Below are 17,041 nucleotides of genomic sequence, written 5' to 3' on the forward strand. Positions count from 1 at the left end.
AGAGGGCAGTGGCCAAGAGATCCAGAGGACCTTTCAAATTCCTGCATTTCCTTTTAAAAGTTCCTCTTTTATAGAGATCGGTTTACATATCCAGTGTTCCTAACCCCAGTTTCCTAGAACAGTAGAACTTTACATATGTGTCTCTACAAACTTGGGTTTCAGGTGAGAAAAAAAAAAAAAACTGAACGCTTTAATGGCCACACATCAGTGTTGAAACACCTCCTTGTACTGTGGACATCACTTTGAACAAGTGGCCCAGGTCATGTCATCCCGCTGTGCCCCGTGCAGCACCGCCTCCAACTGAGCCTGGACTTCAGCAAGTTTCTGTCGGTCCAAACTCTCATGAAAATTCCATTCCTCGTAGCAATGGACAGGGACAGGATAAATCACGTACTTCAGCTTCATCAAGGATGTCAAGTGCTGCAGAAGGCTCTTGAGCACAGGCATCGTAATGGGATTGAAGGCAAAGCTAAGGACACGGAGGTGGGTACAGTGGCTCAGGGCTGGGAGGACGGCAGAGAGAGTAGAATCAGTTATCATACAATTATTTATCTCCAGATGTTGCAGGGTGCTTGAGACCTTCTCCAGCAGAGTCTGGAAGGGCTCATAAACCTCTGAGAAGATCTGGTTGTTACTGAGACTCAATACCCTTAGGTGGGTGGCCTGAGAGCTCTGGGACAGGACAGTGACATCTCTGTTAGAAAGGCTACAGAAAGGTAGATACAGTGTATCCAACTGAGGTGGCACAACTCTAAAGAGAGAAAAAAGTAAGATTATTTCAGAAGAATGAGGGCAATGAGCCCCAAATTACAGGTACCTAAGGCTCTAGAATAAACTACTGTGTTCATGGTTTGCAATAGCTGGTTAACAATGTGGACTTTGGGATCAGACTTCATAGATTTGTGACCCTGAGAAAGTTACTTTACCACTCTGAGGTACAGGGTTTTAATCTTGAAAATGTGCACAGCAGTAATTATTATACAGAAGTGCGGGAAAGATTAAGTGAAGAAATTGCATGCACTTAGTATATACGACATAATCAGTGTTGGATCTGATTCACTAATTTGGCGAGGATGGGTCTGGGAAAGCAGCCAACTGAGGGTTTCCTCTGACTAGTTCCCAGATGACAAGCTCTCAGTTCAGGGTCTAAGCCTTGGGGAAAATACAGGAGCAAAATTATCTGGCAGTGTTAACTATTGGGGCCCATCCATGGGCATGTGCATTAGTCCTATAGCTTAATGTTTCTCCATCTGAATGCCTCCCCTTCCTCTCTAGAGAGCTGTAAAGTCCAATAGGAGAAGGACTGAGTCTTTTTCACCAATATATTTACAGACTTATTATAGTGTCTGCCCACGGCCACTGAATGAATGAATGAATGAATGAGCACAGCTTCCTTTTCTAACCTCATCTGCTGCTCACCATAAGGTAGCCCTCTCTCCCCCGGCTAGGTTCAAACTCCCAGCAGTGCCTATGCTGAGGCAAAAGGAGAAATGGGCTACAAGGAGCTTAGGAAGATCCAAGCATGGTCTCTTCTGTCTTAACAATGAGGTGTTCAGGGAACCCAGGTTCTTCCCCACCCCCTCACCTGAGCAGTGTGTGCAGTTGATCTGTGAGGCAGAAGAAAGTCAAGCTGAGCTCCTGGAGATTGTCCAGCTGCCCAAGCCAGAGGAGAAAAGATCTGAAGTTCCTTCTCTTATAAGATTTAAAGGGGATGTTACACAGAGTCAGGCTGTTCAGGTGGATCACCCGAGCCAAAAGGGTGACGACTTCTCTCAGATTAGCCTGATCCATTTCCAGGTGCTCAATGCACCCCAGATCCAGAAACTGCAGGATACTTTTGAGGGCAGACATTCTATGGATTCGCAAACCTCTGCAGCAGAGGTGCAAGGACCCAAAGTTCTGCTGAACTTTACTACAAAGCAAAGAGAGGAATTGCTCTGTTCTCACGGTACTATTGAGGGAAATATCCACTAGTAATTCCATGGGTTCCTGAGCTGAATGAGGCTCAGACCCGGAATTACCAATTCCGAGGCACCTGACACTATGCTGAGCGTCTTCTATATAAAAGATAGAGCGCTGAGAGTAAATGCATGACTGAAGACAGAAAGGGAATGCGGTCCCAATCTCAGAGCATATTGTCTCACAGTCCAGGTCAGGCCTTAAATCTAGGATCCTCAGTTTGGGCCCCCTGTAAGGAAAGGAAGAGACAGAACACATGAGAGATAGCTGATTTTAATATAACCCAGCAAGATCAATGATGAGAAGCAGGGACAGAACACTTTAACCCTGGTTTTCACTTCACTGCCAGTCACCAAGAAGTTCTTGCCACACAAATGCAGCGTCTTTCATCCTTTCCCCACCCCCTCCTTCACCTCCGGGCTTTCCCTGTCTCAATGCCCATATTCCACTTCTGTGTAATCGCACTCAGATCCATTCATAGTGTCCTCAAACACCTCTGTTCTATAATCAACTCTATAAGGCAATAGAGTCCCGAAGGTGACCCCAAGTGCTGACCGACAGCTCTGCAAAGACTGCAGTATTCACCATTGGCTACTGTTGGGAGACGGTTAGGTATCCCCCTGCCCCAGGCTACAGCATACCCTCCTGCTGACTCCCTGTGTCTCTACTGGTCATAGTCTTACCAAGAGGAAGAGTTCTGGGCAGGGAGGATCTGCAGACCATCAATCATGGCTTCCAAGATGTCATAGGATGACTCTCGTGTGTTCAATGACCCAATATGGAGACAGCGAAAAGGCCAAACCTGCACCATTGCCTTTAGCACCGTCTTATGCCCACCCAAGAAGGCAGCATTGAACAATGGAACAAAGAGGTCTCTTGGGATTTCGTCCAGGGCATGGATAGCTGCAGGCTCATTATTCAGCAGACTCTTTGCAGCAAGCTCTAGGAGTGTGACTGTGGTCTTTTGGTCCATCTTCAAAAACCTGCTTCAGAGTAGAGAGTATTTAGAAATCCTGAGAAGATATCTAGAGTCACTTGTTTGCTTCCAGGGTTAGCTATGGACAAAATACTTATTGAATAAGTATGTGGTGAATCATAGGGCCAACTCAAGTGACCTCTACTATAGGACTAGAATGAAAATGGACTTGTGTGTATATTTAATTATATATGTGTACACACACGTGTGCGTGCACACACACACACACACACACACACACACTTGAGATAAAATGCCATTAGAAATCAGAGGTCAGTTAGCAGAAGACAATGCTGACCACCTAGCTGCCTTCCTCAAATTATTTCCTCCTGAGGAGCTTCAAGATGGCAGAAGAGTAAGACGCGGAGATCACCTTCCTCCCCACAAATACATCAGAAATACATCTACATGTGGAACAACTCCTACAGAACACCTACTGAACACTGGCAGAAGACCTCAGACCTCCCAATAGGCAAGAAACTCCCCAAGGACCTGGGTAGGGTAAAAGAAAAAAGAAAAAACAGAGACAAAAGAATAGGGACGGGACCTGCACCAGTGGGAGGGAGCTGTGAAGGAGGAAAGGTTTCCACACACTAGGAAGCCCCTTCGTGGGCGGAGACTGCAGGTGGCGAAGAGGGGAGCTTCGGAGCCACGGAGGAGAGTGCCGCAACAGGGGTGCGGAGGGCAAAGCGGGGAGATTCCCACACGAAGGATCTGTGCCGACCAGCACTCACCAGCCCGAGAGGCTTGTCTGCTCACCCGCCGGGATGGGTGGGGGCTGGGAGCTGAGGCTCGGGCTTCGGAGGTCGGATCCCAGGGAGAGGACTGGGGTTCGATGCGTGAACACAGCCTGAAGGGGGCTAGTGCACCACGGCTAGCCGGGAGGGAGTCCGGGAAAAAGTCTGGAGCTGCCGAAGAGACAAGAGACTGTCTTGCCTCTTTGTTTCCTGGTGCGCGAGGAGAGGGGATTAAGAGCGCTGCTTAAAGGAGCTCCAGAGAAGGGCGCGAGGAAATAGTTAATCAAGTCCAGGAAGCACAGAGAGTCCCATACAGGATAAATCCAAGGAGAAACACGCCAAGACACATACTAATCAAACTATCAAAGATTAAACACAAAGAACAAATATTAAAAGCCGCAAGGGAAAAACGACAAGTAACACATAAGGGAATCCCCATAAGGGCAACAGCTGATCTTCCAGCAGAAACTCTGCAAGCCAGAAGGGAGTGGAAGGACATATTTAAAGTGATGAAAGAGAAAAACCTACAACCAAGATTACTCTACCCAGCAAGGATCACATTCAGATTTGATGGAGAAATTAAAAGCTTTACAGACAAGCAAAAGCTAAGAGAATTCACCACCACCAAACCAGCTTTACAACAAACGCGAAAGGAACTTCTCTCGGCAAGAAACACAAGAGAAGGAAAAGACCTACACTAAAAAAACCCAAAGCAATTAGCAAAATGATAACAGGAACATACATATCGATAATTACCTTAAATGTAAATGGATTAAATGCTCCAACCAAAAGACATAGATTGGCTGAATGGATACAAACACAAGACCTATATATATGCTGTCTACAAGAGACCCACTTCAGACCTAGGGACACATACAGACTGAAAGTGAGGGGATGGAAAAAGATATTCCATGCAAATGGAAATCGAAAGAAAGCTGGAGTAGCAATTCTCATATCAGACAAAATAGACTTTAAAACAAAGACTATTACAAGAGACAAAGAAGGACACTACATAATGATCAAGGGATCAATCCAAGAAGAAGATATAACAATTGTAAATATTTACGCACCCAACATAGGAGCACCTCACTACATAAGGCAAATACTAACAGCCATAAAAGGGGAAATCAACAGTAACACAATCATAGTAGGGGACTTTAACACCCCTTTCACCAATGGACAGATCATCCAAAATGAAAGTAAATAAGGAAACACAAGCTTTAAATGATGCATGAAATAAGATGGACTTAATTGATATTTATAGGACATTCCACCCAAAAACAACAGAATACACATTCTTCTCAAGTGCTCATGCAACATTCTCCAGGATAGATCATATCTTGTGTCACAAATCACGCCTTGGTAAATTTAAGAAAATTAAAATCGTATCAAGTATCTTTTCCCACCACAACGCTATGAGACTAGACATCAATTACAGGAAAAACTCTGTAAGAAATACAAACACATGGAGGCTAAACAATACACTACGAAATAACCAGGAGATCACTGAAGAAATCAAAGAGGAAATCAAAAAATACCTACAAACAAATGAAAATGAAAACACGACGACCCCAAACCTATGGGATGCAGCAAAAGCAGTTCTACGAGGGAAACTTACAGTAATACAATCCTACCTCAAGAAACAAGAACCATCTCAAATAAACAACCTAACCTTACACACAAAGCAATTAGAAAATGAGGAACAAAAAGACCCCACACTTAGCAGAAGGAAAGAAATCAGAAAGGTCAGATCAGAAATAAGTGAAAAAGAGATGAAGGAAACAATAGCAAAGATCAATAAAACTAAAAGCTGGTTCTTTGAGAAGATAAAGAAAATTGATAAACCATTAGCCAGACTCATCAAGAAAAAAAGGGAGAAGACTCAAGTCAATAGAATTAGAAATGAAAAAGGAGAAGTAACAACTGACACTGCAGAAATACAAAGGATCATGAGAGATTACTACAAGCAACTCTATGCCAATAAAATGGACAAGCTGGAAGAATTGGACAAATTCTTAGAAAAGCACAACCTTCCGAGACTGAACCAGGAACAAATAGAAAATATGAACAGACCAATCACAGGCACTGAAATTGAAGCTGTGATTAAAAGTCTTCCAACAAACTAAAGCCCAGGACCAGATGGCTTCACAGGTGAATTCTATCAAACATTTAGAGAAGAGCTAACACCTATCCTTCTCAAACTCTTCCAAAATATAGCAGCGGGAAGAACACTCCCACACTCATTCTACGAGGCCACCATCACTCTGATAGCAAAACCAGACAAAGATGTCACAAAGGAAGAAAACTACAGGCCAATATCACTGATAAACACAGATGCAAAAATCCTCAACAAAATCCTAGCAAACAGATTCCAACAGCACATTAAAAGGATCATACATTATGACCAAGTGGCGTTTATCCCAGGAGTGCAAGGATGCTTCAGTATACGCAAATCAATCAACGTGATGCACCATATTAAAAAACTGAAGGAGAAAACCCATATGATCATCTCAATAGATGCAGAGAAAGCTTTCGACAAACTTCAACACCCATTTATGATAAAAACCCTCCAGAAAGTAGGCATAGAAGGAATCTTCCTCAACATAATAAAGGCCATGTATGAGAAACCCACAGCCAACGTCGTCCTCAATGATGCAAAACTGAAACCATTTCCACTAAGATCGGGAAGAAGACAAGGTTGCCCACTCTCACCACTATTATTCAACATAGTTTTGGAAGTTTTAGCCACAGCAATCAGAGAAGAAAAAGAAATAAAAGGAATCCAAATTGGAAAAGAAGAAGTAGAGCTGTCACTGTTTGCAGATGACATGATACTATACATAGAGTATCCTAAACATGCTACCAGGAAACTACTAGAGCTAATCAATGAATTTGATAAAGTAGCAGGATACAGAATGTATGCACAGAAATTTCTTGCATTCCTATACGCTAATGATGAAAAGTCTGAAAGAGAAATTAAGGAGATACTCCCATTTACCATTGCCACAAAAAGAATAAAATATCTAGAAATAAACCTGCCTAAGGAGACAAAAGACCTGTATGCAGAAAATTATAAGACACTGATGAAAGAAACTAAAGATGATACAAATAGATGGAGAGATATACCATGTTCTTGGAATGGAAGAACCAACATTGTGAAAATGAGTCTACTACCTAAAGCAATCTACAGATTCAATGCAATCCCTATCAAACTACCACTGGCATTTTTCACAGAACTAGAACAAAAAATTTCACAATTTGTATGGAAACACAAAAGACCCCGAATAGCCAAAGCAATCTTGAGAAAGAAACACAGAGCTGGAGGAATCAGGCTCCCGGACTTCAGTCTATACTACAAAGCTACAGGAATCAAGGCAGTATGGTACTGGCACAAAACCAGAAATATAGCTCAATGGAACAGGATAGAAAGCCCAGAGATAAACTCACGCACCTATGGTCACCTAATCTATGACAAAGGCGGCAAGAATATACAGTGGGGAAAAGACAGTGTCTTCAATAAATGGTGCTGGGAACACTGGACAGCAACATGTAAAAGAATGAAATTAGAACACTCCCTAACACCATACACAAAAATAAACTCAAAATGGATTAAAGGCCTAAATGTAAGGCCAGACACCATCAAACTCTTACAGGAAAACATAGGCAGAACACTCTATGACATAAATCACAGCAAGATCCTTTCTGACCCACCTCCTAGAGAAATGGAAATCAAAACAAAAATAAACAAATGGGACCTAATGAAACTTAAAAGCTTTTGCACAGCAAAGGAAAGCATAAACAAGACGAAAAGACAACTCTCAGAATGCGAGGAAATATTTGCAAATGAAGCAACTGACAAAGGATGAATCTCCAGAGCATACAAGCAGCTCATGCAGCTCAATATCAAAAAAAACAAACAACCCAATCCAAAAATGGGCAGAAGACCTAAATAGACATTTCTCCAAAGGAGATATACAGATTGCCAACAAACACTTGAAAGAATGCTCAACATCTTTAATCATTAGAGAAATGCAAATCAAAACTACAGTGAGATATCATCTCACACCGGTCAGAATGGCCATCATCAAAAACTCTACAAACAATAAAACACATATCACATTATTAAACTAGGAATCTTGTTGAAAAACCAATATCACACAGATGAACAGAATGAAGGGAATTCCATACAAAACTTTGTAAAAAAAAAAAAAAGATAAGGAAACAAAAGTGCACACATATTAAACAACCATGAAGGAGAAAAAGACTGGAAGTCAACACTCCAAACAAAATTAATTATACTCAAGCAAGCATTGGAGGATATGAAACCCACCTTAAATAGAATATTTTAAAAAATCAAAAGACAGAGATTGACTAAAAAGAAAGGCTGAAGCAAAGATTTTATAACCAACTGGGGTGTCCTTTAAATATCACAGCCTACAGAAAAAGCTTTTCAACTTGTAGAAACTTAGGAAATTCTGCACCCCTCAGCCCTTCCTAAGGAAGCTACTAGAGCAGGGGTCTGCAAGCTGGCCCACTGAGCCAAATCCAGCCCACTGCTTGATTTTGTAAATAAAGTTTTATTGGAACAAAGCCATGATCAATCATTTATGTATTGTCTATGAATGCTTTTGCACTCCAGTAGCAGAGTAGAGTGACAGCGACACTGTGACCCAGGAACTTACAATATTTCCTATACTTCTCTTTACAGAATGTTTGCCAAGTAATCTAAAAGAGGAACTGAGATTGTGATCCCACTGCGATGAGAAGGAAAACTTCACCAAAATACCTAATGGTGAGTATTTTACATACAATAATAAAATCAAGGTGGAGGAAAGGGGAGAAGACTAATGTACACAAGTTTTATGCTGTGAAAAAAAGACACGGAAACTGTGCAACTAAAAATGAGAGAAGGGAGAGAAGTAGAAGAAAATAGAACAAACTTTTTATCATAATGCACTAGGTGAGTGTTAAAAGATACTGGAGGAAAAAATGCATAGACCAGAGAGTAAAGTGTTAAGAAAACAGGTGGTTCAGGATGATTTTAAGAAAGCATTAAACGGGACCAAAAACATGTCTTAATGATAAAAGCCAAAACTCACAATGAAGATATAAGCCTTAGGAATATTTATGCACCAATAACAAACAAACACCTTTATAAAGCAAAAATGCAAGAAGACGTAGATAAAATAATAATAATAACAACAGGAAACAGAAACAGTAGGAGATTTAATACACCAAACTCAGTCTAAGGCTGATCAAGTCATATAAAAAAAAGAGAAAGCTAATCAATAATGTGATAGAGGGAATATATTCTTGTCAAAAATGCATCATAATTATCTCACAGAGTTGAGATAATTAATTTCTATAAAGTAGAAATAGTACAAACAATCCTCTCTAACCCCAATGCAATAAAAGTTAGTAACAAAAATTGAAAACAGAAAGGCCTTTCCACCTGAAAAAAATTTGTAAAGCTTCTCTTAAAAAATGTTGAATATAAGAGGAGATGCAAACTCAAGTTGCAAAGAAATTTTTTAAAAGAATGACTATGAAATACTACATATCGGCATCTATGGGATACATTTAGAGCGGTGATCTGAGGCAAGTTCACACAGTACACACTTTTATGAGTAAAAATGGAAGAATGAAGATAAATGAATTAAAGTATGGCCTCAAAAAATGAAACAAACAAACAAAAAAACTAGGAAAAAAAGAACAACTAAAGAAAGCAAAACATAAAAGCAGAAATGAATGAGATACAAAATAGAAAAACGAAATCTTGCTTTTCAAAACGGACAAACCCCTAGCTGGCTTGATGAAGGAAGAAAGGGAGAGATCACACATAGACAAAATAATAAATGACAAAGGAGAAATAATCACTGAAACAGAAAATAGAAGAGATTACTTTGCCAACCTCTATGCAAATAAACTTGAAAATCTATGTGAAATAGGTAACTTCCTAGATAAATACAGATTACCAAAACTCTGATTCTAGTGTTAGAAAGCTTAAATTAGGCAATTTTCATAGAAGAAATAAAGTTATTACAGCAATACCCCCAAGAAGCACCTTGCTCAGATGGTTTTACAGGTGAATTCTAGTAAACCATCAAAGAACAAATAGTACCAAAGCTCTATGAGTTATGTGAGAACATTAGAAAGGAAGGAAACTTCCCTAACTTCTTTTATGAAGCCAGTAGGATGCTAACAGGTAAAACGTAGATACCAAAATACTAAATAGAAAATTAGCAAACATCCAACAATACATTTAGAAACTAATATACTGTCATCAAGTGCAATTTACTCCATTAATACAAGGCTGGTTCTATATTAGGAATTCCATTGATATCATTCACCATGGTAATATAATTAAGGACAAATATCATATGATTAAAACCACAGATGCCAAACAAATCTTTGGGAAACTTCAACACCCATTCATGTTAAGAAAAGAAAAACCTCAAGGAATGGGAAAGAGGGATGCATTCCTAACATGATAAAAGATATATAATTAATTCCTCATGCAAGTATTTTATTTAGTGGGGGACTACCAGAGGTTTTCCAATAAGGTCAGGAACAAGAAAAGTATGCCCATTATATCATTCCTGTTCAATCTTCAACTACGAGCATTAGTCAGTTGACTAGAGAAATCAATTAGATTTATGAGAATGAATAACAAGAAGTAAAGCCACCTCTGTGTGCAGATGATATTACCGTACACCTGAAAAGCCCTATAGAAACAATGACAGATTAAGTAAAACAATCAGAGAAATCAGCAAGGTAGTAGGATATAAAGTTACATACAAAAGTCAGTGGTCTTTGTGTACACACACACACACAGCTGGAGGACACTTTAGTAGAGAAAATTCCATATACAGTAGCAAAAACAAAGCTTAAATGCATAGAAATAAACTTAATGAGACCATCTACGCAAGGAAAATTTTTAGACACTCCTGAACGACATAGAAGGAAACTTGAATAAGCACAAAGACATTGGTCAATGTTCTTGGATAGAATAACTCAACATTAAAAAGATGTCGGTTCTCCCCTAAACTAATGTATAAATTTAATATAATCTCAAAAATACCAGCAAACGTTTTTATGGAGTTAGATCCATGGATAATAAAATTAATATTTTTTTTTAAATCATGCAAGAATAGCCAGGATATAAGTGAAAAAGAAAACCTATAAGTGGGGAGTAATGATACCAGACATTAAAGCACGCTATAAAGCCTCGGTAATTATAACACTGTGGTACTGGTACATGAATAGACAAATAGTCCAGTGAAATAGAATAGGAAACCCAGAAAAACAACAATAACATATGGAAATTTCAGTATATGATGAAAGGGCATTTAAAACCACTGAGGCAAAGATGGACGTTCAATAAATGATGCTGGAACAACTGAGACATTTGGGAAAAGAATCAATGTAGATCCATATCACACACCATACACAAAAATAAACTGTAAACGGGTTAGGAATCTAAACAAATGAAACCATAACAAAATCTTTAAGAAAATATGGCAGGACTCTGCTTTAACCTCAGCGTAGGGAAAGGCTTTCTAACTGTGACTCAAATTTCCAGAGGCAATGAAAGAAAACAATGATCTATGTGACTACAAAGGATTTTTTTTAACGTACGGCAAACACATCATAACTAAGTCAAAAGGCAATTGACAAACTGAGATAAAGTATTTGCAGCATGCCTCACGGACAAATGAATAGTAGTCCAAGTATATACAGAACTCTGTATTCCCACAGAAAAATGGGAAAAGATATGAACAGAAAATTCACAAAAAATATATAAAACAGTCCTCAAAATATAGTCAAACTTTCTCTTAATTAGACAAATGCATACTAAGACAATACCGAGATATCATTTCTCACCTACCACATCAACAAAGGTCACAAAAGTAGGGCAACATGTTCTCTTAGTGAGTCTGTGGGGAAACAGTCACAGTAGCTAGTGGGAGTGAAAACCAGTACAACCCTTCTGGAGAGAAATTTGGAAATGCCTAACAGAACTACACATGCACTTAACTTTTGGCCCAACAATACTACTGCTGGGAATAAAACTTGAAGATCCATTTCCACCAACACAAAAATACTTATGCCTAAGGTTATTCACTGCAGCACTGTTTGTAGTTGCAGAATGTTGAAAACAAGTTAAATGCCCCTACATATGTCAGCAGAGTCCAATGCAGTTGTAAAAAAACAAAAACAAAAAGAAAAACAATGAAGCCCTCTATGGCATAAAGAGATTTTTAATGGAATGCTGTTAACTGAAAAAGGAAAAGTGCAAAGGAGCATTATAAAATGCCGTCCTTCATTTAATAAACAAGGCAATATAAGAACACATATATGTATCAGTTCATTTGTGCAGAGTAAATACAGGAAAGATTAAACCAGAAACTAAAGAGATTGGTTATCTACAGGGGGAGTGTGGGAAATAAGTGGGGAACGGGAGGGGGTTAGAAGGCATGAGGAAAGAGTGACAGTTGTCTAGTAGATGTTTCTGTGCAGCCCTGACTCTTTGAATCACAGTAATATTTCACATACCCCAGAATTAAATAAAAAATTAAAATCAACTAAGATGTGGGGAGGAGGCAAACTCAAACACAAACACCAACAAATTAACCTAACTATACTACAAATGAATGTCTTAACCACAACTGAAGAGGCGAGAAAGAAAATAGCTAAGCTAAGCAACTTGGGAAAATAGTACTTCTTTGATTGCATCCTCTGAGGCCTACGGCATAAAGAACTGTACACAAACACAAGTTATCAAATCTGTTTCTAACAGGTGTATTGGGTAGCATTTCTGCAACTATTTCATGAATATATCAGGAATGAACAAGTAAGTAAATATTGAAGATAAGGAGAGCCAGGTCGGACAAAGAAGTTACAAACAAGGCTACAACGGATTAAAATTAGAAGTATCAGTGTGAGCTCCTGGCTTTCAATATCTATACATATAGGTAGAGAAATTGAGAAGTATCTGTAAGCACGAGTATATACATACAGTATATTTCCTTCATTTGTGGATGGAGAGGGAGGACGTAGCAGCAATGAAACCGCAATAGCAACGAACACACACTGAGATATTGGTTTCTAAATGTCATTTTCCAAGAAAAGGAAGCATGGCTCTTTGCAGAAGTGTTTTGATTTCAGGGCCGTGGTGGGGACAAGAACACAAGACGAACAGGAATACCTTACAATGCCAGCAAGGAAGCACACAGAAAAGGATCAGGTCATGCTGAAAGAACACAGACCCCACCAAAAGGAGCTTGCGGTCACCAAAGCTGGAACAATTCAAGAAACTAAATAATGATATAATTTGATTATAAGTCACAATATAACATAGTTATTCATGATTCAATACTGACATAAATAATTTGATTAGTTATTTGATTCAATAATTTGAAATCAATTTTATAAAACAATTTTTATAAACAACTTGAAAATTTATAAATAAATAAATGGGGGAGAAAAGACAGCTCTTCAGAATTCCAATGAACCAATGTAGTAGGAATAAGGAAATAGAAAGTCACCATTAAGTCATAATTGTTGTAGGCAAGATCAACAGATGGATTTCAAAAGTCGTGAATAACAGTCTGAGAAGAAATAGGACATTTTCATAGCCTGAAAGTATTTCCTACACGATATTTATTACTTACAAATAGGAAAACAGTACCATTACAATGGAGCAACACAGTTGTCCCTACCTTAATCAAGTGTTGCAAATGAATATCATCATTAATACAACATATGGACACCATGTACCCCCTCACATGATGCTTGCAGAAGGGAACAGAATCGCTTTTGCAGCGCCGTGGTATAAGACCTAAAATTAAGGCACAGTGACATGTATGCCCTGACATTCGGGGGAAAACCCAGAGGGTCTCAAATGGACTAACCACAAGTTCCCAGTCCCCTCTTGTGCTCCCAGGAAGAAGGTCCCCTAGCCAAAGAACCAGCCTTATCATGGGAACTAGCCACAGTGCCTGCTTGCCCCTGACTATCGGGTTTCAGTTCCCTACCAGCTCACAGAAGTATTCAAACAAGCCAATCACATCCTCCCATGTGACCCAAGGGTCACCTCGTCCTCTTGCTACTACAGACTGCCCCCCACAGCCCCTGCTTGTTCACTCTCTTCCAGAGAAGGACTCCTGTGAGGCTCTACCTGGCCAGCAGTGTCCTCCTCCCCAGGCTGTGAGTAAACGTTACTAATAAGCTGCTGTGGGTAGTACCTGTCCAGTGTCAGGTGTCGTGTGTTCAGCCACCCCCAGAGCACTAGGGTGGAAATTCCTCCATCACCAATGGGATGAAGGGGAGGAGAATAAAACAGGTATTGTTGCCAAAAATGTATAAGTTCAATCAAATCACAAGAACACATCAGACAAACCCAAGTCGACAGACATTCTATAAAATACCTGACCAGTATCTTCAAAAGCGTCAAGATTGGGAAAGACCCAGAAAGCTGAAGGAACTGTCAGCCTGGAGGAGACTAAGGAGAAATGATGGCCAAATGCAATGTGGTATCCAGAATGGGATGCTGGAATAGAAAAATGAGATTACTGGGACAAATGGTGAAATTCAAATAAAGTACGTAGATTAGTTAATAGTACTGCATCAATGTTAATTTCCTAATTTTGATAATTTTTCTATGGCTGTGTAAGATGTTAACATTAGGGAAATCTGGGTGAAGGCTTTCTATACTATTCGCAAAGTATCTGTGAGCCTAAAATTATTTCAAAATAAAGCATTAAAAAAAATTCAGTGGTTAAAGGAATGGTTATTGTATAAACGACACTGTTTAATAATAGTTTAACTAACTGAAATACCGTTAGGAGGATGGATAAATGCTCGAGCCGCATCATCCATTACAAAACGATTTCAAACTGCTTTAGAGAGCCCATTAAAATAAATGAAAGTGCAGTCATCTCCAAGATGTAGATGAGTATTTATCTGCTCTTCAGAAGATAACCATTTTAAGTATAAAAGCAATGGAATACCGTACATAGAGAGAGAGAGAGACAGAGACCAGAGAGATACAGAGAGAGGTGGGGGAGGGGGGAGAGAGACATACATTTCAATACTTACAATTTAAAGTCTGAGATGTCGAAACAAACCGCAAACAAAACTGAGGTGCAAAGGAGAAATACCTTTTTTTTTTTTTTTAAGAAGCGGAAGGCTGCTGATCGAGGGATTTTAAAGAGAGAGCGCGAAATGATTAGCCACCCGACTGAAGCGAATCACAGCTGAGGAAAGAGGAACGCACGGAGCGTGGACAGGACAGTGGACCGAGCAATCCGTTCGATTGCCCTTCTTATTAACCCCCAAACCTTGACCCTGGGTAATTTAATTTAGGTCAATAGAGGCGTAATTTATAGAAAGAATGCTGTTGTAACTTACCTGATTGGAACAAGAGTTGGAAAAAACTTGAGCTGTCCAAGACCCCAGCAGTAGGAGCACGTTCCTCCCTCTCTGAAGCTCGCAGCCGACAAGCCTCAGCGTTTCCGGCACTGGGCGTCTTAACGCTTCTCTCTCACAGTTAAACTCGCCGGAAAAGGACTTGGATTGGTGCAGCTCAGGTCAGGTGACCCCCTATCCCTCAATCTACTGGGAGGCGGGGCCAGATTCCCGACCCCACCCAGAGGGACCGAGGGGAGAGAACCTTAGGCGTGAGAGGGTTCTTCTCAGGCGCCAACCCCACCCTCCTACATCTCCTTGGCACAGTGTCTCTCCTCGTGGCCTGGGCAACGCCTGGCCAGGGTTTCTGCCAGGCCCCGTCTCAAACCTAGAGAGCTGACGTCCAAATTGATAGGCTACACAACAGGGTGTGTGAACTTAAAAACGAGTGGCCACTGATGACAAAAAGCCGTCAGACTTTAGTGTCCCTGGGGCTCTGCTATATAGATAGATAGATAGATAGATAGATAGATAGATAGATAGATAGATTAGATGATAGATAGATAGATAGAGATATATATATAGATATATCTCTATATATCTCTATATATCTATATTTAACATCTTTATTGGAGGATAATTGCTTTACAGTGGTGTGTTAGTTTCCGCTATATTAAACAAGCGGTCGAGTCCCCACCAAAAGATAGGAAAAATGTATTCTTGCCTCTGTGCAGTAAAGCCAGCAGAGCATTTACATTATTTGACAAAAGCAACGGAATGGAGAAAACTGCCGCCCGCTGATACCTCTCCTATCAATTGCAAGGATAGCTAATAGTATTTGTTTCCAACCCTCTCCCTGGACTCCTGATTCCACTTCTTCCCTGTCTGCTTCCTTTTCTGGTCCCAATTGTTTACCACCTTTTGGAATACAATACACTTTATTCATATGCTGTTTTGTAAATTGGCCATCTCCCGTGGTGGAAAAATATAAATTCCAGGAGGGCAGGAATCTTTGTTGGTTTGTTCATTAACATATCCTAAGTGCCTATAGTAATGCCTGGTTCACTGGATACTTGAATATTTGTTGAATGAATTTTTCTCCAGCCACACTAGCCTCTTTTTTGTGCCTCTAACCCTAACTCACCAAACATGTTCCCCAACAATTATGTGTTTTCCTGTAACAGCCTGCCCCACATAGCCCTATAACCACCTTCCTGACTAAACTCACATCTCTGTCACCTTATCAGACAAGCCTTACTTTCCTTCATGGCACTTAGCATTTGAACATAGCTTTTCTGGGTTGTTTTTCTTTGTTCGTTTGTTTTCCTTTTTGTTTTTATTTTGCTTTAGTTTACTTTTGTTATTTTCTGTTTTCTTGCTTCAACACTTTTTCTTTTTTTTCTTTTTTCTTTTTATTTATTTTTGGCTGCGTTGGGTCTTTGTTGCTGCGTGCGGGCTCTCTCTAGTTGTGGCAAGCAGGGGCTGCTCTTCGTTGCGGTGCACAGGTTTCTCATTGCAGTGGCTTCTCTTGTTGCGGAGCATGGGCTCTAGGTGCGTGGGCTTCAGTAGCTGTGGCACACGGGCTCAGTAATTGTGGCTCATGCGCTCTAGAGCACAGGCTCAGTAGTTGTGGCCCATGGGTTTAGCTGCTCCCTGGCTGTGGGATCTTTCCGGACCAGGGCTCTAACCCATGTCCCCTGCATTGGCAGGCAGATTCTTAACCCGTGCGCCACCAGGGAAGCCCAACATTTTTTCTTATACTCTAATTGCAGATAAAGAAGTAGACCAGCCACGGCCATTTTAATTTTTGCACTACAATGTCATCTTTCAGTAGATGGGGTAATGGCATCAAACATCTTAAGACTGGATCCCTGGTTTTATGGCTTTACCACTTAGTGGTACCACAGGCTACACGACCTTGGCCAGGCACGTCAACTCTTCCAAGATTTCATTATCCATA

At 40.2% G+C, this 17,041-nt stretch overlaps 1 protein-coding gene across 1 annotated transcript; it reads right to left on the minus strand.

The window, feature by feature from the left end:
* Positions 1-237: 237 nt before the first annotated feature.
* Positions 238-15,145, minus strand: LOC103000940 (melanoma antigen preferentially expressed in tumors-like). The gene is made up of 5 exons (XM_057537671.1): positions 15,085-15,145; positions 14,103-14,224; positions 2,643-2,942; positions 1,586-2,188; positions 238-751 (listed from the first exon to the last, which is right to left on the minus strand). Exons 3-5 carry the CDS (start codon positions 2,930-2,932, stop codon positions 238-240), a joined length of 1,407 nt encoding a protein of 468 aa, XP_057393654.1. The 5' UTR covers positions 2,933-2,942; positions 14,103-14,224; positions 15,085-15,145.
* Positions 15,146-17,041: the final 1,896 nt, after the last annotated feature.

The sequence above is a fragment of the Balaenoptera acutorostrata genome, chromosome X, assembly GCF_949987535.1.
Source record: "Balaenoptera acutorostrata chromosome X, mBalAcu1.1, whole genome shotgun sequence".
NCBI classification, from domain to species: domain Eukaryota; kingdom Metazoa; phylum Chordata; class Mammalia; order Artiodactyla; family Balaenopteridae; genus Balaenoptera; species Balaenoptera acutorostrata.